This window comes from Macrotis lagotis, chromosome 4, assembly GCF_037893015.1.
Source record: "Macrotis lagotis isolate mMagLag1 chromosome 4, bilby.v1.9.chrom.fasta, whole genome shotgun sequence".
Taxonomy (NCBI): domain Eukaryota; kingdom Metazoa; phylum Chordata; class Mammalia; order Peramelemorphia; family Peramelidae; genus Macrotis; species Macrotis lagotis.
Genome location: NC_133661.1, coordinates 120309478 through 120332102, shown reverse-complemented (window position 1 = coordinate 120332102; position 22625 = coordinate 120309478). Strand labels below are relative to the sequence as shown.

At 35.6% G+C, this 22625-nt stretch overlaps 1 protein-coding gene across 1 annotated transcript in view; it reads left to right on the top strand.

Annotated features, from left to right (window-relative positions):
• LOC141521436 (pro-interleukin-16-like) overlaps positions 1-22625 on the top strand; it is a 161464-nt gene that overhangs the window by 136957 nt on the left and 1882 nt on the right. Inside the window, 6 exon segments of the mRNA XM_074233996.1 lie at positions 123-279; positions 4680-5757; positions 6672-6849; positions 15850-15951; positions 16485-16734; positions 22245-22370. Of these exon segments, the coding sequence (XP_074090097.1) occupies positions 123-279; positions 4680-5757; positions 6672-6849; positions 15850-15951; positions 16485-16734; positions 22245-22370 (1891 nt within the window).

The following is a 22625-nucleotide window of genomic DNA, read 5'->3' as shown; positions in this document are numbered from 1 at the left end:
AACATTCTTAAGATTTATGCTGAGGATAAAATCAAAAGCACAGAGACGGCTTATGCCCATAGCAATTCTCACCATTTATAGCATGGCGTTTTGACAGACTATATTTCCTGTTTACACCACAGGAAGTGGGAAACCTGCAGCTACGGGGAAAGAAAACTGTTTTAACTTTAAGTGAAGCCCCATATTGTTCAGACTCAAGAGCTTCTGTTCAAGCAGAAAGTGCTGAGACTCTTGCCTCAACTACATCAGAATCAGAGCAAGAGAATGTATCCAGGACAGGTATGTTTGGTTTTCAAATGGTTTTAGATGCTTCTGAATGTACAACATCTGTCTGGGAAATGGATAAATTTGTGAGTTATAAATATAAACTTGAAAAATTTGATTCTAAAACTTGAGTGGAGATCAAACAGTCATTTTGTGTATTTGCATAGGCATTAACCATCTTAAAGATGTGCTAAAGGGCAGAATTTGAACCCAGGTGTTCTTGATTTTTATGCCATCTCTCTACAGGCTGCATTATACTGCTTCTCCTCTTAATCATTAGCAGATGAAATTCTTAATAAGCAATCTTCCTCCACTAATACAGGTCAACAATTCATCTACAATGTACTTTTGGAGAGTTGTCCTGGGACACTCAGAAGTCAAATGATTTGCTCATAATCACACAACTAGGATGTGTTAGAGGCAACTTTTGAATCCATATCTTCCTGGCCCCCAGGCCAACCACACTATTCACTATGCAATTCTATCTTTCATCCAACAGAAATAATGTGAAACAATTGTGTGAAAATAACTTTGAGAAGGGACTATGCAGATTGTTCCAGTTTAGTAATGCTGTGCTAACTGATTTCATTTCCTATGTAATTATTCAATGACACTCAAAGGGCACAATGGTGCTCCTTATGTCTATAGATTTATAACTAAAGGAAAATAGATATGAGATGAATGATAAATATGTATCACAAACACAGAGCAATTCAAAAATACTATTGAAAATTATGGGGGAAAGGTGTGGCTAGGTGGGTAGTGGATAAAGTACCGGCTCTGGAGTCAGGAGTACCCGAGTTCAAATTCCACCTCAGACACTTAATAATTACCTAGCTGTGTGGCTTTGGGCAAAGTCACTTAACCCCATTACCTTGCAAAAAAAAAAAAACAACTTAAGAAAAAAGAAAATTATGGGAAATTGCATTTAAAATAGCAGTTGTTAAGTTCATGTGTCCATCATTATTTCACAGTATCAGAACATAATGTTAGAAGATGTAAAATATTTTATCTAGAAAACCTAAAGTTTATGATATATAGAAAGTATTCTAGATCAGAAAAGGATGTAACTGGGTAAGGTAGCTACCAGACGCCTCACTACAAGGTCTGCTTCTACATCTAGTGATGGAGAATATTTAGAATGAAAAGTGCTCTTAGAGAAATACTTGAGTACTCAAAATATTCTGTAGGTATTTCTCCTTAAAGAACTTCTGATTTGGAGTTCAAACTCAACCTCAGATACTTGTTTTGTGACTTTCAAGTTTCAAAGTCTTCATTTGTAAAGTAGAGATAGCCATATTCATTGTCCTTAACCTGAGAGGGTTATTTTGAGGCTAAAATAAGATAATGTGTACAGTTAGCCCTTTCATATTATGCAGCATTCCTTCATTCTGGAAAATTCTCAAAAAAACTTTTGGCCCTCCTTTTTTTAACCAGAGAAGAAGTCTAAATTATTATGGTAGTAAAAGATAAAATATGTAGATATTATACAATATTATTCACATGTTTTAGGCATTTCTGAGTTTCTAAACCTTTTATTTGTTGTCTGCTGGCCTTCATGTGTCATCTGCCCCTTTTACAAAACTCCCCCCCCCATTCCCATTTAATTCATTAGGCCAACCTGAGATATATCTAAACTATGATGTGAAAAGTTGTGATGTGGAAGGGCCTAATGCTATATAAACCGTGAAATCCTATATAAATAGTAGTTAACTCTTGATAATGGAAGACAGTGGGGCTTTTACAAAGAGAAATATTCATTTCTAAAGATAATGATAAACATATAAACATATTTCCCCAAATAAGGGGGGCCATAATTGTACCATCTTTGTTTGAGGGTTTGGATCACCTTCATAATTTAATTCAGTTCCCAAAGAGCATGGTTCCAGTTAAAAATCCAAGACATCCCTTAGGATTGATTCCTGGGCATTTATATTTTACAAATGGGGTAATTGACCTCCAGAGAAGTGAGAGTGACTCAACATCACAGAGCTAGTTAGTTAGCAGGGCTTTAACTAGTGCCTAGGTCTGCTAATTCTAAATTCCATCTTTTTTTTTTACATCATTTGTAAAAGTAGTCATGAAAATTAGATTCTCTTACCTTTGGTTTGATGGAAAGAATAATGAATCTCAGGACAGAAGACCAGGACCTTCCTTATATCCTGACAATGCTACTTAGTATTTGATGCCACTTGTCTAGGGAAGTCATTAATCTCTCTAGGCCTTACTAAATTTTCTAATTTTTTAATTCTAAGAAAGACAAAATCCATTTATTTATTTTTCTCAAAATAATTAGTCTTTTTGGCAGGGTATCAATAACAATAAAAATAATATCAATAATAACTATACTAGCTAGTATAAACCTTAAAATATAGGGTTAAAATGAAATGACATAAAAGATACTTAGACATGAAGTTTTATTTTCTAGAATTTACCCTGAAAGCTATAGGTGCAGGCCATTATGATAATGAGCACACCAAACCAAGAGAAAGGGAGTATTTATTCAAAAACAAAAGAGAAGAGAAACTCCTAACCTCCTTGGAGTTTGCATAATAAGTTGCCCAATCACTCATCCAGGACTCCAGATCATTTGTCTTCCTAAGTTTGTTAATTAACTTGGGGGAGATGCCAATGAGCTAGATTTCTTACCTACTGGCAGAGCTTACTATGAAGTTAAGGTTCTGTACTGATTAAAGAAATCAGCTTCTTTTCCAGAAATACAATTTGAGAACTTATTATTCTTTGACACTAGACTAAATATAGCACCTTAAATTTTGCACAGCATTTTACAGTTGCCATTTCTCTGTTGCTCACAACCACTTTGTGAAGTAAACGCTACTATTATTCCCATTGTATAGATGCGTAAAATGAAACAGATAGAGATTAAGTGACTTGCCCAGGATTGCACAGCTAGCATATATCTATGAGGCAGGATTCAAGCTCAATTATTCCTAATTCTGATTCCAACATTGTAAATCATGCCACCAATTTAGCTAAGTCTAACCATAAGCATAACAAGTGTGAGAAATTATTTCTCTCTTGGATTTAATAATTAATTATTGAATCAGGACCAAAGGTTTTCCCCTTTTCTACTTCCTCATCCAGAAATTCTAAATGGATGCATTCCTGCTCATTGTGTTTGCTCAGACCAGTCAGCAAAAATGTGAATCCTCCCTTTTCTCAGACCCATGATATGGAAATTGATGCCTCTTTGACCAAGATTTGCATGACACAGATCTCTTGTCTCAAGGCACTCATTTTAATATAGCTCATCTTCCATTTTGTGAACCAATCATAGTTGATTGCCATCTCAGGAACACTTACTCTTCCAAGGGCTTATAAACTATGAGCCCTCCACCAATAGGAGTCTTTGGTCTAAAAAAGATGGTCAAATGAAGCCATCCTTTTACAAATAATATGTTCTTATTAATGAAATGATAAAATTACTCAATCATCACACTGCTATGATTGAGTAGGAAGAGCACTAGACTTGGAGACTAAGTCTTGAATTTATATCCTACTCAGTGCACTTACTAGATATGTTATCTTGTGCAAGTTACCTCCATTTTCAAATTTTACTTATTTGTAAAAGGAAGATGTTAGACCAAATACAGGAACCCTGAGGTCCTTACAACTCTAACTTTTGGAACTAGTCAAAATTAACATGTTTGAAGTCAGCATTTTCTCTGACTTTTTATTAATAATAAAATAATTTGAGCCTGCTATTTTTTTTAAAAATATAATTAAAAGCTAAATGTTGAAAGGAAATGCTAAATGTTTAAAACTTAAAGCATTGGAATTTAATTTTTGAATTACTTTATTGAGAGCCAGTGGAGTTTTGTCAAAAGAACCCTCTGCTCAGGTTAAAGAAATTTGGAATCTATGACTCTCTTAACAACTGTCTATGAAGCCTTGGGTCTCTCTGATCCTCAGATTTCTTTATCAGAACAAAAAAAAATGTTTTGGACAGTGTCTAAGGTTTCTTCTACCTCCAAAATACTTTGATTCAATGAAGTTAGTACTTATAGTTTCCAAATTCAAATTCTAACTCATTTCAAATCACTTAACATCTCTTGGTCTCAGTTTATCTGTAAAATAGAAATGATAACAACACCTATCTCTCAGGGTTGTTGTGAGGATTAAATTAAATAATACTTGTAAAGGGTTTACATAGTTCCTGGTTCATGGTAGGTACTTAACAAAGGGTCCCTTTCTCCCTTAATGCAATCAATTATGTTTGGCTGAGAACTTAGATGACAATGTCCTAACCAACAACATCACTCTTCCATATACCATATATGACCAGGCACCATTTTTAGCTCTTTTCTTTCCATTAGAAATATCAAAATTTTTTTTATTATCCTATACTTACATTAACATGTAAATTTTACATTCTTTTTTTCTTTGGTACTTAGGTGTCATCTCATCAGTGAAGCATCCTTTACTTAGAAGACAAGCCCGGGTAGATTATAGCTTTGATACTACTGTGGAAGATCCTTGGGTCCGAATTTCAGATTGCATCAAAAATTTATTTAGCCCCACCATGAGTGAAGACCATAATCACTTAGAACTCGGGTCCAATGTCAGTGCCAGTGAAGAAAACCACAAATGTGACTGCTCCGATGGGGTGTTACAGAAGCTTGAAGCTTCAGGTGACATTTCCAAAGGTTACAAAACAGAAGAAAATGGTAGTGTGAAGAAAGGCCCTCCAGTAGCTCCTAAACCAGCCTGGTTTCGTCAAAGCTTAAAAGGACTAAGGAATCGATCTGGAACCCCAGATTCCAAAATGTTACCAGATCAAAGCACTCCCACCCAACCCAGTCCCATTCCAAGGGAGCACTCCATGTTCTCAGGCAGAGCTTCATCAATCAAGCAAAGGATTAGTTCTTTTGAGACATTCAGTACATCTCATCCCCCAGAGAAAGGAAACCAGAAAATGGTTCCCAAATTCTCCCTCACAGAGAGAGAAAAATCTGGTAAACAAGAAACAGGAGTCACCACTGGTCTCTTCTCTCAAGATACTCGCCATACTACTGAGCAGCAGGCTTCTGCCAAGAGCCCTCTGCCCCTGGACTCAACTGCTATTTCAGCTCCCAAGGACTTAGACTTCTCTGATTCACCCCCACCAGCACGTCCATCCAGCCCTCAGAACTCTGACAGTGACCTCTTGAGTCTACTCCAGGCACAGGTCACTGAGTCACAGAGCCTCCTTGTGAATAATGCTCCAATCCAAAGAGCACGGAGTTTCCCCCTGAGCACGCATCAGGCTTGTGAGATGAAGGCAAATGAGGAGAAATCTAGTAAGCTCTACTCTATCAGCAGCCAGGTGTCATCAGCCTTAATGAAATCTTTTCTCTGCCTTCCTTCATCTCCAGTCTCCTGTGGGCACAGTCCATGGAACCCTCGGGACAGGTCATCTCCAACACCTGTGGAAGATATGAGGGCTGTCAGTCCTTCAAATGAAAATTCTATGGACATGGGATTTTCACTGAAGTAAGCCATATTTAGAACTCCTCTTTCATGATGATGGATAGGTTTCGGTGAGCCCCAGGAGTCTCCACCACAGAGCACATGCCCTAATGAACTATGTCCAACCTTGACTCTATCTGAAGGATAGTTTATTCCCATCATTAGATATTCCCAGCATTAGACTTTGAGCAGACTCAGTGATGAACTAGAATCTAAGAACACTTTTTGGAATTTCTGGGGAAATAGTTAAACTGGATCTGGGAGAATTCCCTTAGCAGTTATTCTGTATTAGAAGAGCCTTGATCAGTTTTATCCAAAGACTGGGTCTTAGCTGAGTTTGCTTTGTAAGATTATAAGTAGAATTTAGATCTTTAGAGAATGTCTAACTATTTCATTTTATAAAAAAGGAAGTTGCAACCCAGATGGGTGATTCAATTTTCAATTCAAAGTTATGCATCTAAGTTAAGTAGTGAGCTAGGACCAGGCCATCTGACTACAAATCCAGGATTCTTTCCACCCTTTTACTCCTTGTCATTCTTATGTTCTGAAGCATTTTATCAGACACTTGGTCACTTGATCACCTGGAGTGGTAACAGGTACCTATTACACATGTTTGTGTCCAAAGAACATTCTCTGGAATGATTCTTTTGAAAGCATGCTGTTATTTGATTTGCCTTGTCTTCTCTTCCCTTGCTTTCCCTTGTTTTACCTTGCCTTCCCTTCTCTTCTGTTCTCTTCCCTTTTCTCTAAAAGACTGTCATTTAATGGTTATTAGACAATTTTTTAAAAAATCATTTTTCAATCCCAAATGGACTACTTGGGCAGGCATAGAATAAGGGTGGCATCAAATGTTGTCTGCTAAAATTTCATAGTCCAATGTGGAATGAAGCTTTTCTCATGGTATACTATTTTTCTCTTTTGTTCCACTAATATGAAAGCCTTTCTGAACTGAGAGACTATTCTGAGGGTCTGACGGAGAATGAGGAAGCAGAGGATGATAGCAACTCTCCTCAGTCTACGTGTGGATCTGGGCAATCTGTCATCTCTCTGCTCACTCGGGAAGAACTAAAGAAGCTTATAGAAGAAGTGAAAGCCTTAGATGAAGCAACATTAAAGGTACATGCCATTCCTAAGCTTCCTCCTTACTTTGCATTGTGATATTTTCTTTGTAGTGATCTAATAATAAAGATTCTGAAAACTATAGTACAAATTTGAATAATTCCAGGTCAATTTATAGCATTTGCTTTTTAAAATATTATTTATTTATTATCATTTTTAAAACTGATTTCCAAATTCTGTCCCTCTCTCCAATCCCTCTCCCATCCATTGAGAAGGCAAGCAATATATAAACTATACATGTGAAATCATATAAAACATATTTTCATAATAGCCACTTTATCAAAAAAGTAAGAAAAATAAAGAAAGTGAGAAACTTATACTTCAATTTGAACTCAGAGTTCATCAGTTCTCTATTTGGAAGTAGATAACATTTTTCATCATGAGTTCTTCTGAATTGTCTTTCATCATTGCATTGATAAAAGAAGCTAATTCTTTCACAATTGGTCATCACTGCAATAATGCTTTACTGTGTCTATTATTCTCCTGGTTTTTTCATCAGTTCGTGTAGGTCTTCTGAGGGTTTCTGAAACCATTCTTCTAATATATCATTACAATCATGTACCACAACTTGTACCACAATTATTGAGTACCTTCTCAATTTCCAATTTTGTGCCATCACAAAAAGAGCTACTATAAATATTTTTGTACATATAGATCTTTTTTCTTTTTCTTTGATCTCTTTGAGATATAGACCTAGAAATGTTATTGCTGCAACAAAGGATATGTACAATTTTATAGCCCTTTGGTCATAGTTTTGTGTTCCAGAATGACTGAACCAGTTAATAATTATAACAATTCATTAGTGTACCTATTTTCCCACATACCCTTTAGTATTAGCCATTTTTGACATGTGGCATCTCATAATTGTCTTAATTTGCATGTGGTGGTATGTCATATTAATTTTTAAACTAATTAATTAAATTAATTGATTATTGATAATTAATAATTCATATTAATCAAAATTAATTTGCATTTCACTATGAATAGTGATTTATAGCATTTTTCAAAAAATGATTATAGACAGTCTTTAATTTCTTCTGAAAACTGCCTGTTCACATTTTTGACCATTTATCAATTGAGGATTGGATCTTATTTTTATAAATTTTATTAAGTTCCTTTTATATTTGAAAAATGAGGCCTTTATCAGAAAAAAACTTAAAAATAGTTTTTAATATTACTTTTATTGTCCATAGTACCTTTTTAAGCAAAATGTAATTTCCATGATTATCTCTTTTGTCTTTTTAATGGTCATTAATTGATTTTATTTTTCCCCTATTAATATTTTATTTTTTCAATTACATGTTATGAAAGTATTTCAACATTCATTCAAATGCATATGTATATTTATGTTACATAATATCCTTCTTTCCTCCCTTCCCACCCTCCTCCCCTCAATGGTCTGGTGAACATTGTACATATACATTTGTGTTTAACCTGTTTACAGATTAGTCATATTCTGTATGAGAAATTAGAACTAAGGAAAAAGAAAGAAAATCATGAGATAGGAAAGAAAAACCTAAGAGAAATTTTTAAAAAGTGAATATAGTGAGCATTCAGATTCTATAGGTTTTTGTTTGTTTTATTTTGTTTTGTTTTGTTTTTCTTTCATTGGATGTAGATAGTATTGTCCATAACAGGTCTCTCAGAGTTGTTCTAACTCTCTGGATTGCAGAGAGGAACTGCATCTATCAAGATTGATCACAATATTGTTGTTAATGTGTACAGTGTTCTCTTGGTTCTTCTACCTTCACTTAACATCAATTCCTGTGATTTATTCCATGCTTCTCTAGAGTTTGATAATTCATAGTTTCTTATAGAACAATAGTACTCCAAAACATTCATATATCATAACTTGTTCAGCCATTCCTCAATTGTTTTACATTCCCTCAATTTCCAAATCTTTTCCACTACAAAAGAGCTGCTATGACTATTTTGGAATATGTGGGAGTTTTCCCATTTTTTATGATTTCTTCTGGAAATAAGCCTAGTATTGGTATTGCTGGGTCAAAGGGTATGATCAATTTTAGTGCTCTTTGGACATAGTTCCTTACTGTTGTCCAGAATAATTGGATCAGTGCACAACTTCACCAACAGTGGATTGATCATTTTCCCTTTTTATCATTTTAGCCAATCTGATATGTATGAGGCTGTACCTCATAGTTTTGTTTTAATTTGCATTTCTCTACGCACTAAGATTTGGAGCATTTTTTCATATGATTATATATAGTTTTAATTTCTTCATTTGAAAACTGCCTATTCATATCCTTTGACCATTTGTCAATTGGGAATTGTTTTGTCTGCAATTACATGGATTTTTAAAGGGATGATTTCTAAAATTTTAGAAGAGAAAGCAGGAATTTACTAAGAATCAGTATGATTTAATCAAGATAAATCCTGCCAGCTTAATTTCATTTGTTTTTCTGTCAAGGAAATCAAAGACATTCTACAGTAACTATATAGAATATGGAGTCAGGAAGACCTGAGTTAAAATCTGACTTTGTGACACTATGCAAGTCACTTAATCCTATTTGCTTCAGTTACTCATCTGTATGAAGTGGAGAAGGAAATGGTAAACCACTCCAGTATCTTTACCAAGAAAACCCCAATATGAAATTATGATGGAATGCTCTTCTGCTATAAGAAATAATAAGCAGAATGCTCTCAGTAAAAACTGGAAAGACTTACATGAGTAGATGCAATGTGAAAATGTGCTGTTATACTAAGTAACAGCAGTATTGTAGGATAATCAGCTGTGAATGGCATAGCTTTTCTTCACCAGTCCTGTGATCCAAGATGAATGATAAAGAATGCCCATCCATCCCCTGAGAGAGAAGATAGTGTCTGTGTAGACTAAAACATACCTTTTTTTTTTACTTTATTTTTCTTGAGGTTTCTTTATGTTTTGGGGGAAGAGGCTATGTTTTCTTTCACAATATGAATATTATGGATATGTTTTGTATGACTCCATATTTTTAACCTATTTCAAATTACTTGCTTTCTCAGTATAGGAGAGTGGAGATGGGGAGGGAGTGGGAAGAAGGGAGAGAATTTGGAATTCAAAGTTTTAAAAATTAATATTAAAACTTGTTTTTACATGTAACTCAGGAAAATTTAAATTCAACTTAAAAAAAAGAAAAGCCCCAAAGGGGATTACAAAGAGTCAGATATGATTGAAATGACTCAACAACAACATAGATCTAATTTACCTAGTTTATAGTCAAGCATGTAACAAAGTCTTTTAAGCTAGTCTTATGGTAAAGATTAGGAGATATTCAAATATTATTGCAATTATGTACATTTAGAGCACGATGGACAACTGGACCTTTAATAACCACATCCTAGTAAATGGAGAGATATTAACTTGTAGGTCTCTAGAAGAGTACCCTCAGGGAAGTCTGTCTCTCCTTGGTTCTGTGAGTAACAGTTTTATCAATTATTTGGATGAAGGCACAAGGCATCAGGCCTATCAAATGTGTGGTTGACAGAATTCTGAGGGGGACATACTAGATGTCACATATTGGATGACAATGCAAATATTCAAAAGTTACTGACAGGTTAAAATTATAGGTCAGAGCTCATAAAATTTAATTTAATGGAGATTAAACATAAAGTCCAATTCATGAAAATTAACTTAAAAATATGAGAGGAATCATTGATAAATTACAGTATAAAGTTCATCTGCAGAAAGATGGAAAAGAAAACTGTCATATTTCCCAGTTCATCTGGAGGGGAAAAAACAACCTGGGAATTTTATACAAACTCTATGTGGGTCAAGAATGGTATATAGCAGTCAAAAATATTAATTAACACTTAGAACCCAAAACTGGATCCAATATTCCAAATAGGGAATGGTCTCCTTTCATTCCATATCTTGATCAGATTGTATTGTTTTCTGATCTAGATGGCACATCTTAAGGAGGACAGTGATAAGCTAGAGAACATCCAAAGGATGATGATGATGATGATCATTGTCTCAAAGGAGCATCAGTTTAAGGAGCTGGTGGTATTTAGTTTGGAGAAGGGAAGACTTAACAGTTGACATGGTAGCTATTTACAAATATTTAAAGGGTCATCATATGGAATTATGACTCTCTTAAGATAATTATATGTCTTGTCATCTAATTGGTGAGGCACATGAATGTATGAATTGTGCAACTAGGTGACATAGTGGACAGTGTTGGACCTGGAGTCAGGAAGAACTGAGTTCAAATCCAGTTTCAAATATTTATTAGCTATGTAACCCTGGGCAAGTCACTTAATCCTGTTTGCCTAAATTTCCTTCTTTGTAAAATGATCTGGAGAAGGAAGTGGCAGACCACTCCAGGATCTTTGCTAAGAAAACCTCAAATGGGATCATGAAGAGTCAGACATGACTAAATCGACTGAACAGAAACAACAACATAAAGAATTGGTTCAATTGTTGATTTTTTTTTGTTTTTATTTTACCTGTTTGTCTTCCAAGGGAAGAACTGGAAGTAATGGGGAAAAATTTGAAAGAGGCAGATTTAGGCTCAGTACATATGGGGAAAAATTATTGCTTTCTAATAAAACTCTTCACTTCCTGCCTCCAGAGGCAGTGGTTCCCTTCCAACTAGAGTTCTTCAAGGGAAAGTTCTTAATATGTTTGTTACAAAAGAGATTCCTATACTGACATTGGTGAGGTCAGTGGTCTCTGAGGTCTCTTCCAAGTCTGAAATTTTGGGGGTGTTGTCATTCTGTGACACTTAATGCTAACAACCTCATGAATTATGATAGGACATAAAAATCATGGTATATAGAAAAGAAAGTTGGACTGCAAGACCTACAGGAGACTTGGTTTCTAGTTTCATTTCTGTCATTTTGGGAAAGTTATTCCTGGATTGACTATCTACTATCTGTTTCACAAGCAAGAAACTAGGTGATGCAGTAGATAAAGAACTGGACCTAGACTCAGAAAGACCTGATTTCAAATGCCCCCTCAGATAATTACTAGCTATGTTCCCCTAGGGCCAGTCCCTTAACCTCACTTTTCCTCATTTATAAAATGGAGATAATAATAAAACCTGCCTCTATTAAGAGTAGGATTGTTATGAAGTTCAAATGAGATGGTATTGCAAACTGCTTTGCTGATCCTTGAAGCATTACATAAATTCTAGTTAATGAGGTCTTTAAGCTCTAAATTCTATGATCTTCTAACTCACTCCATATAACTCTACTAGATGGCCACAAAAATTAAGAGCTAATTCTGAGATCCATTATTGTTGAATTCAGTTGGTAATGAGAACAAACCTCAAAATCTGAAATGGTTTTAGAAAGAAATTTATTTAGTCCAGGAGAATGAGCCAGAAAAGAGGCATGGATCAGGCTCTGGATGGTTTGCAAAACAGACATTTCTCACTTTAACTTCTATGTAAGGGAAGGAATTAGAGAGGAATGAAAATGGTCATGGAATGTTAGAAGGACAGGACAGGCACAGGTTTAAAGGCAAATTAGGATTAGGGACCAGAAGGAGGAATATACTGGGTCAGGGTCAGTCACTGGACCCTGGCTAGAACTTAGAGGCAGAATAGGAGGACAACTGACCTGTGAGATCCAAACAGATACACTAACAGGACAGAATGGGTAACATGCAGGAGCCTAGAAGATACACATGGTCCTTCTGTGCAAGTGGACAAAAGACAGGTACCAGAGCTGAACACACAGGAGAGCCTAAGAGGCAATGGTTTCCTCTCTGCCCACCACATGTCTCAAAGCCCCCACTCTAGCAGTGGCAATGTCTCTATACTTTTACTTGGAGGGTTCTGTTGTTGTTTTTGTTTGATTGGGGCAGAGGGTGGAGAGAAAGCATAGTAATGTTCAGTAAAGTTAAAATAGGTTTTTTTAGAATGTAGATTTCTTTCAGGATTGTTTATGTAAAATCTTTATGTAAAGTCAAATTTGCATACTTATCTAAAACTAGGCTGTCTAGTTATATGATTTAGACAAGGGTATCTCAACATGAACCATACATGTAATGTTCAGTAAAATTGCCAAGAGGACAGCTTAAAAGCAAATTAGAGTGAACTAGTCATGAGTAACTAAATATTCAATAAAATTTAAACAAAGCCAAAATACCAGGGAACCCAAAACATAAACTTGGTTTTAATCAAAACAAGATCTAGATATGGGGACCTGAAACAGGAATGTTTGGGGGAATTTAACACATGGGGGAACTCAAAATTGTTGTAGCCATATTCATCATTCATGGAAAATTACTGGGGGCAGGTTATATTTTGAGTACAGAATAGAATCACATAGAGTTGGATTTAAACAGTATTAATAATTTTTAGTTATCAATGAAAAAGATCATTTTTTCTACACAGCTCATTCATTCCTAGTATTATAAAAAAGGTCTCAATGTTCTATTTATTGATTTATAATATTAATAGTCCATAGTTATATCTTTTATAATTAAAATATTTTCTGCATAGCAATCTTATGAGTATTTTGCTTATTAAAGCTGATTGTGATTGCAGTGATCATTTAGTCCAGTTGCCACAAATGAAGAAAAAATTAGAGAAGTGAGATGACCAACTGTGAGGTATTTATATCTACTCAGAGTATTTGATAGCCAAATGATCATATCAAGTCTATTGCATAAGAGGAAATATAAGGTAATAAAAAGAGTTCTGCACTTGGAGATGGAAGACTTGTGTTCAGATTTTGCCTCTACATCTACAAATGGCATGATTTCAGACAAACCACTCCCCTCTCTGGACTTCAGTTTGTCAACATAATAGTTGAGTGAGATGCTCTCAAGGGTCCTCTCCTGCTCTTAAAGTTTTATAACTTCATTGGTAATATATGTTTCTTTTTTTTTTAGGTTTTTTTTTTTTTGCAAGGCATATGGGATTAAGTGGCTTGCCCAAGGCCACACAGCTAGGTAATTATTAAGTGTTTGAGACTGGATTTGAACCCAGGTACTCCTGACTCCAGGGCCGGTGTTTTATCCACTGCTTCACCTAGCCACCCCTAACATATGTTTCTTGTAGAAAGTGAAGAAGACCAGTTCAATTTAAAACCACCCAAGCATGCTCTAGTGATGAACCTGCCATTATCTTACCCCTTTTGTGGAGGCATGACCAACATGAACTTCCACAATAGCTTGGCCTGATCTGCTAGTGATAAGCATATCTGTAATATAATAGCTTTGCTATTACATAGTTATACCTGTAATAAAAAATCTTATATGTTAAAGTATTATCCATGCCTGTAGCTTCCATTTAGTGCTGAAAGTAAATCATAGGATTTAATGTAGTCTACATGATGTTTTTTTTCATTTTACCTACAACTGGTCAGTTTGCCAGAGGGTGTGAGGATGGTTCCTATATATTTCATTCAAATCCACTCCTTTGTGAAGATACATTAAAATTATAGGGTACCAAACATAGAGACCACAGGATGTCTTTCAGTTGGTCAGATAACTCTAAAACAAGAATTATTCTGGGTATCCAATGACTTCAAGATACCAAATTCAAAGAATTAGAACTAGAAAGGGACCTCAGAGATCATAATTTTAAATATCATTTACCAGATTAAGAAAAAAAGAAAATAAAACAAGTTGAAGGTGAGATACCTGCTAGCTAAAAATCCCTTAGATAATAGGGGGAATAAGATTATCTCTTTCTATCCCACTATGTGATTGATGCTTCAATGCTTCAAGTAACTACCTTTAATAGAAGTATGGAATCTCCATATTGAGAAAGACCTTAAATTTCATCTATTCTATTCACAGTTGTATAATCAATGCAGTGGTAATAGCAGTTACTCACATTCATAGAGTATATTTCCATCACAAAGTGCTTTCTCAGCAACAATTCTGTGATATATGACATCAGTCATATCTTAATTCATTAATTCTAACTGCCTCTTAGGATGGATGTGATGCTGAAGCTAATAGCTGAAGAGAACTGACCAAGGTCACCTAATCTGGGAATGCTGTTTTATACCAAATGGGTGTTTGTTTGTTTTTTTAAACAAACTGTACATCTTCAAACTACTAAGCTAGGGCTCTGTTCTACTTAACTGTTATGGTACCCTGAGAAGAACATGCAAATCTAGGACCTAGAAGTCTGCTTCATGAAGACTAGAGTGGAGTCATGAAGACTCAGAGAAGGGAACATTGTTCTGATCAGAGGGGTTTCTCTTATGTTCTGAGGTGCCCATATCCATATAGGGGCACGATATATGGTTAATCAAAAAATGGTTTGAAAAATAGAATGTTAGGACTGGAAGAGATTTTAGAGATAATATTCGTCTATCTTCTAATTTTATAGGTGAGAAAACTGAGACCTTGCCAAGGCATACAGTTAATCAGGGAGCAGAACAAAGACCTAAATCTAGGCTTTGAGATTACAAAACCAAAGTTCTATCTATGCAAAGAAGATTTTTAAAGTAATAAGGAGAGAGAAACTAAGACAGAGAGAAACAGAGGAGAGACAGCTACATAAAAAAGAGACAGAGAAATCAGACTTATAAACATATACAGAAAGTGGCAACTCTACATTTACTGGCCTAAAATTCATTATATTTATTATTGTCTAAGAAATCATAATCTAGCATGATCCAAGTTAAAGGTTTACACTATCAAAACAATCAAATTAGAAGTAGTTGGGGAAATTTTAGTCAGGAAATTGATTATTTGGTTAATGGATGGTGTCAGGGAAACAAATATAAATTAATATACCTAGCATAAAAGAAACCAATATAAAGAGGGAATCAAATTCTGCTATGGGGGTGGGGGGAACACAGATAACCTCTGAATTGGGTTTTGAAGGAAGAGAAAGCCTTGAGATCATGGCATCATTGGATTTAAGACTGCAAAAGGCATTAGAGGATCCTGTTTTGAATATCTGAATTTTGTAGGTGAAGAAACTGAGACTGAATGAAAACATCTTGCCTGAGGTCACACAATCAATAAATGGCTTAGACTATTCATTCATATGCATTTAAATATGCTTTAATATTTTCTTTCCATAGCAATTTGACAGCATTCATGTTACCATTTTGCATAAGGAAGAAGGAGCTGGCCTTGGATTCAGTTTAGCCGGAGGAGTTGATCTAGAAAACAAGGCAATTACAGTAAGTAGTCAAAATTTTCTGGCCATAGTTGAGGCCTCTGGGAGTTTGGACATTGACTGTTCAGTGATTTGAACACGAATGGAGGGTCAGAAAGTCTTATTTAGAAAGGATCATTTCTGTCAACTAATCAAGCAAACGTCTATAATGGCAATCCCCCCCCCCCCACCACCACCAGATGAAGGTTCATCTTCCAGGGATTGGAGATTCTGAGGTTGGCTTACTATCTGCTAAACCAAACTGCCTTTCCACATTTAAAACATACTAAATATTGATATGTGCACTATCCACTCTGTAGGATTGTGATGAGGTTAGCTTAGCGCCTTACAAACCTGAAGTATTAAACAGATGTAAATGATTATGAGTTAGGACAAAGAGAGTGAGCTTTACACTTTGTTTCATATTTAGCTCCAGACATCGAACAGTATGATAGAGTTCTTCCATGACAAAATGATCAGGATGGCTATATGGACTTTGTTAGGATGGGATTTTCTTTGTTCTCATGTGTTGATCTTTGTTCTTTATGCTATGTTCAGGTTCACCGAGTATTTCCTAATGGGCTAGCCTTTCAAGAAGGGACCATTCAAAAAGGAGATGAGGTCCTTTCCATTAATGGGAAATCTCTTAAAGGCACTACACATAATGAAGCCTTGGCCATCATCCGCCAAGCTCGAGACCCGAAGCAGGCCGTTATCGTTACAAGGAAAGTACAGGAAGATGAGACAGGGATGAATTCTTCCATTGTGTCTGCATCATCACCAGTCAGTGAGGTTTCCACAGAATCAAGTAAGTTTTCCCTGTTTTCTAAAGCCCCTAGATGCCATGATATAACAAAACCCTTTGATTCCTTTCTTGCAATGTAGTTAAGAACTATTTCCTCCCCAAAAGTTTGGTGCCTGAAGATAATCTAGGGACTACTTAGGGAAAGAAATGGTATATGTGCATGTGTTTTCCATGTGGTATCCCTTATGGGTCAGGTAACAAGAGCAGTGGTTTCAGGTGCCTGTGTAGGATTCTGACATCTGACATGGTACTACTTAGTTTAGACCAGGACATAATGCACGTTTTTGCATTATGATCCACTTGGGCAATACGATGAGGTTTTATGAATGCCTTCTCAGAATGACAGAATAAAGAACATAAGATTAAAAAGAAAACTATGTTGAAATAAAATTATCATTTTCAATGAGGTACTACAGGCTCAGCATACCTCTCTTGGTCTGAGTTCACCTCATGCCCCATAGCTGTCTTTCTGACCCATACAAGAAGGCAAACAATTTGATATACATATGTATTTATGCAAAATGTTTCCATAACAGTCACGTTGAGAAAAAATATACACTCCCCCCAAAAGCCCTCAAAAATAAAGAAAATGAAAAAAAATATGCTTCATCCTGTATTTAGATATGATCAGTTCTTCCTCTGAAGATGGATGGCATTTTTCATCATTAAATTCTTCAGATTTGTCTTTGGACCATTGTATTGTTCAGAATGGGTAAATCATTCACAGCTGATTATCTTAAAATATTGTTCTTATTTTGTACTCAGTTCATTTCACTGTGTATCAGCTCCTGTAAGTATTTCCAGGTGCTTTCTGGGAGTATCCTGCTCATCATTTTTTATAGCACAATAATATTCCATTATGATCATATGTCACAGTTTGTTCAGTCATTCTCCAATTGTTGGACACTACCTCAATTTTCAATTTTTTTCCATCACTAAAAGAGCTGCTATATTTTTGTATATTAAAGGCCCCTATCTCTCTTAATAGAGATGCAGTACAACAAAATGAATAAAAAACTGACAAATTTCAGACAGCAAAAGATTTTGGGTGCCCGTCCTTTGGTGAATAAATAAGGGCATGCTTTTCATTAGTCACATGCAATCCAAGTTATCATATTTTACCTCTGGAATGACTGTGTTTCATGGGTAAGACTACTCTGTATTAATATTAATATTTATATATTTCTCTGCTTTGAGGAAGTGACCCATTTCTACATATACTCACATATGAAATCTGCTTTCCACTCCTACCACTATAATCCAAGGACATGTCACCTCCTAATCACTTTGATTCCCCAAAACATTGTGCCCTACTGAATATAACTGATATAATCCCTTTTAGAAATTCTTCCCCACACTTTTTAGAAATTCTTCTCCTTTTTCCTTGGGAAATAATTTTATTCTGGTTCCTCTCTTGACTTTCTACTGTTCAATCTGGTCCCTCTTCTTCCAAAGCCAGGAACTTTCTTCAACTCTCAGATTTTATTCCTCTGATCTTCTCGCCTTACTCTCCTCAAGTGAGATTATTTACTCTATGTACTTAATTTTGTTTACAGATTTTACAATAGTATTTCTTTGAGGTTCAATTATTATTTTCTCACTCATCAAGTGGATCTCTTCAGTGACTTCATGCTATGAGAAAAAGAATTGGTGTTAACTGGATATTTTACTCCCACAATTGAAAATTTAGTATAGTTTAACAAAGTTTAACCTATATAATTGAAAGTTGAATAAATGGGATGAAGAACACTCATTCCTATTTCTTCTCTTTCTAGTTTTTCCTGAAAGACCATACCAGAGTATCCAGTATTCATCCCCAAGGGGAACAACCTAGAAAGAAACCAGACTTTATAGTAAGATTCCAAAATGTTAGCGTATCAAATTTCAGAAACAAAAGGGAGCTTTCATTAATATAGTTGGAGAATTTCATTCCAAATTAGAATCAAACAATTTTAAAACTGAAAGAGATCTTAAAGATCATTAAATGACTAGATCCTAGTCCAAACCTCTCATTTCTCTGGATAAGGAAATTGAGGTACAGAGAGATAAATTAACTTGTCTAAAAATCACCCAGCTATTGGCAAAACTGGGATTAGAACTCAAGTTTAATAAATCCTCTGGGAATAAAGTTTCTTTTAAATATGTCAGTCTGGTAACAGAGGGAGGTAGGAGGAATTCTGTTCTACTTTAACTCTTAGTCAGAGGTACAACTTCAAGTTGAAGTATACCATGGGACGGCAAAAACTCAAACCACTGAGGTATTTTTGAATGGAGAAGGGGACATGTGGTAGTTAGGTGCAATCATCCTAGACACAGGAACATCCAGAAAGAGGTGGGAGCAACCTTCACTTGTCTAAAGGAGGCTGATGTTTTTTTGTGAGGAGAGGAAATGATTAACTTAAGGAAGAAAAAAAATGAGCAGAATTTAATGATCAAGTATATACATTGGGCAGGGAGGTGAAAGAGAAGAAGCTTGCATATGGAAGAGAATGTTGCTGTCAAGATAAATAAGGTAGTTACATAATATACAAAAAAAAGAAAAAAGAAAAGGAGAAGCAACTATTTTGGTTGGAAGAAGAATAATTCAGTTTTAGACATGCTAAGTTTTAGGAGGTCTATTGCTCTATTTCTAATGTATGCCTCTGTGTTGCATCCAAGTCACATGGAAATTATTTACTTGGACTTGGATTATATATTAAGACTAGAAATGTAAGTATAGGGAGCTCATCCTGTAGTAAAACAAAGTAGTGACTAAACAATATGGAAGAGTGCTTCAAATTGTGGGCTGTTAATCCTCTTAGTATGTAAGGACACACCTTGCCCTACTCTCCCATGCTGCAGCTGGCCTGATAACTGAAAGGGGGAAAAACAAATTAAAAAATAAAAACCTACTGATTTCTGTGTGTGATGCTGACAGGAGTAATTTTGGAATAAAACAGGCGGAGAGAGGGGAAAATAGATTTGCATGCTTTTTTTTTTCTATTGCTTTCACAGCACTCCTGAAAACATTACGTGTAACTTTTAATAGCTTTTTGTTGCTGGCATTGAACTGTGTACACTCATTTCTTTGTTAGTACAATAGCCCTAAGGAGGTCTATTTGGCTGGTGTTCAAGAATACTCTGTGAAGCCTTAGAAAAATGCCTTTTAAAATGTTGGAAAAGAAACCCAATTCACTAAGAGGCTTGTTGGCCTTAATTGGGGCAGCTTACTCCTCTGGAGGTAGGGAAATGAAGTAGATGCTGATAAACAGGTTATATTAGTCCCTCTAGATACTCAAGGAATATTGTAACTGTCAATGAGACAGTTTTTTGGAAGCAGCCTGGCACATGAAGGGATTCTAATCATTCAAATTGCATTTAAACAGATTTTTATCATGACATGATAAAATGCCAAGGCAAAAGAATAGCAACTTTAACTTTTTTCTCTATAAAATCTTTCAATGATTGAATTTCTTGCTGTATATGTCATTGATTGTGGAAATGTTGAAGTCAATTCTATTCTAAGTCAGGTCAGAAACATCTGTTTTCTTCTAGTTCAGAGGTTCTAAGTATATTTGTTTATCAGGATCCCCTTGGTAAATTGGTGAAATATTATAGAATTGTTCTTAGAATATTTTGTTCGCCATAAAATAAAATGCATAGCATAACAAAAAATTACACTGAAGATGGAATTTCTGTCTCTGTATGTCTGTCTTTATTCTCTCTCTCTCTCTCTCTCTCTCTCTCTCTCTCTCTCTCTCTCTCTCTCTCTCTCTCTCTCCCGCCCCCCATTCCATGTTCAAAGATTCTCTGATATCTATTCTTAGGTCAAACCCCAATCAAGATTCCTGTCTCTTTAGATATGCAGTTCTATTGAGCTTTCTCTTAAACATGGATATTGTCCTCTTTTCATCCACTCCTTTGGTTTTGAGTTTGTTATGTTTCCATTGGTATAGAGTGGGCTAAGGTGTGAGGAATTCCTTCTAACAAGGCAGGTTGGCATGTGTTCTGCAACTTGACTCTGAAAGGAGTAATTTTGGATAAAACAAAACAGAGAGGAAGAATAGGTTTGCATGGGTTTCTTCCACTTCATTCACAGCACTCCGGAAAACATTAGTGTTTTAGGAAGGTCTTTCAAGTCTTAGGAGAGTTGTCTAGGAAACTGAGAATTTAATTAGCTTTTTTTCCTAGTTTCTACTTATTTTATCTTTAATTTATGGAATAAAACAAGCATTTTCATAACATAGTGCTCACCTAACTCTTTATGAATTTCAGAGCACTAATCTTCCGCCAACTCTGTAAGGAAATAGTTCCAATATTATCCCCATTTCAAAGAAGAGAAAATGGAGAATCAACTCTATTACCTTTGATTCCAACGATTCTAGTATTTGGCACATGGCCCAAAGAAGTTGCTGACAGAAACAAAGTTCTAATATATATCAAATTAGTCACAGTAGGATTGCTTATGGTTAAAATAAAACAAAATGGATGCCCATCAATTGGGGATGATTGAAAAAACTATGGTCATATGAATACAATATAACATGACTGAGAATAAGAAATGATGAATATGAGAAATTCAGAGAAAATGGGTAGATTTACATAAATGGAAACAGGGTAAAATAAATAGAACCAAGAAAATAACCGCTACATTATGACTACAACATTGTCAATACAAAGTTTACAAAGAGGTTAAACTTTGAGAAATTGAAAACAGGGAAGGAAGGTCTCAGAAAAGAAATAATAAAGTTTAATGTTACCCTCACAATGAAGAGTTGGTAGACCAGATAGAATATTGAATATAATGCCAGATGCAGACATTGTATTGGATGTTTTCATCTAGTTTTTCTGTCATAAGGGAGGACTCAATGAGGGGAGGAGTCAGTGTTGAATTGACTGAAATATAAAGACAAAAAAACATCAAGAGAACTTTTTTTTTAATAAAAGAAAGACAATAGAGGTCCAGTGTAATTAAATGATTTGCTCAAAGTCCTCCAACTATTAAATAATAGAACTAGGAAATGGACCCATATCTCCTAATGCTAAGTCCCACATTTTTGCCATTACACTGCCTAAGAGACTAGAGGCCAGGGTAGGTCCAAGGGTTGGGGGGGTGGCATGGGGCTAGTACATCCAGTACTGAGAGTGCAACAAATTATGAGACTAATAACTTGTTCTTGAATGTCAGAGAAGACGAGGCTCCTCTTCAAGTGGAGATCCAAGAACTGCTTCGGCTGTCCAATCAGAATGAAAGCCAAGGGCTAAGAGTCCTCTGAGAAGAGTGGGTGGAAGTGGAATCCCAGAGAATATCACAGTCCCAGCAGTACACACCCAATCCCCAGCCTCCCTCTTGAGGAAGTTAATGCCATAATAAGTGGGACTGCTTTTGTCAAAATGGTGGCAGACTCAGTGAGAGGAGTATGATGGTCAGTAAATGTGCACAACAGCTGGTTGGCTCTTTGACAGTGATGTCTCAATAAATGGGCCTGAAAGAAGAGTAAACTTCCCTTACATGACCTTCTATTTTTCCTCAGCAACTGAAGTTACCATCTGTACTGTAACTCTCGAAAAGACATCTGCTGGTTTAGGATTCAGTCTGGAAGGAGGAAAAGGTTCAATTCATGGAGATAAACCTTTATCAATTAACAGAATTTTCAAAGGTATGGAACAAGTAATCTCTGTCCTACTACCCTACTTTAGAGTATCAATCTTTTCCCTGGGGGGCATGTGAAAAACTCTCCAAAATCATTTAATATTTTCCTGTCCATAAATATTTCACATGGACTATATTTCATTTGAGAAGAAGCAGGCATAGTGAATAGAATGCTGAATCTGAAATCAGGAAGATCTAGATTCAAATGTCACCTTTTATACTATCTCAACCAGATCAAGCCAGTTATCTACAATGGGTCCCA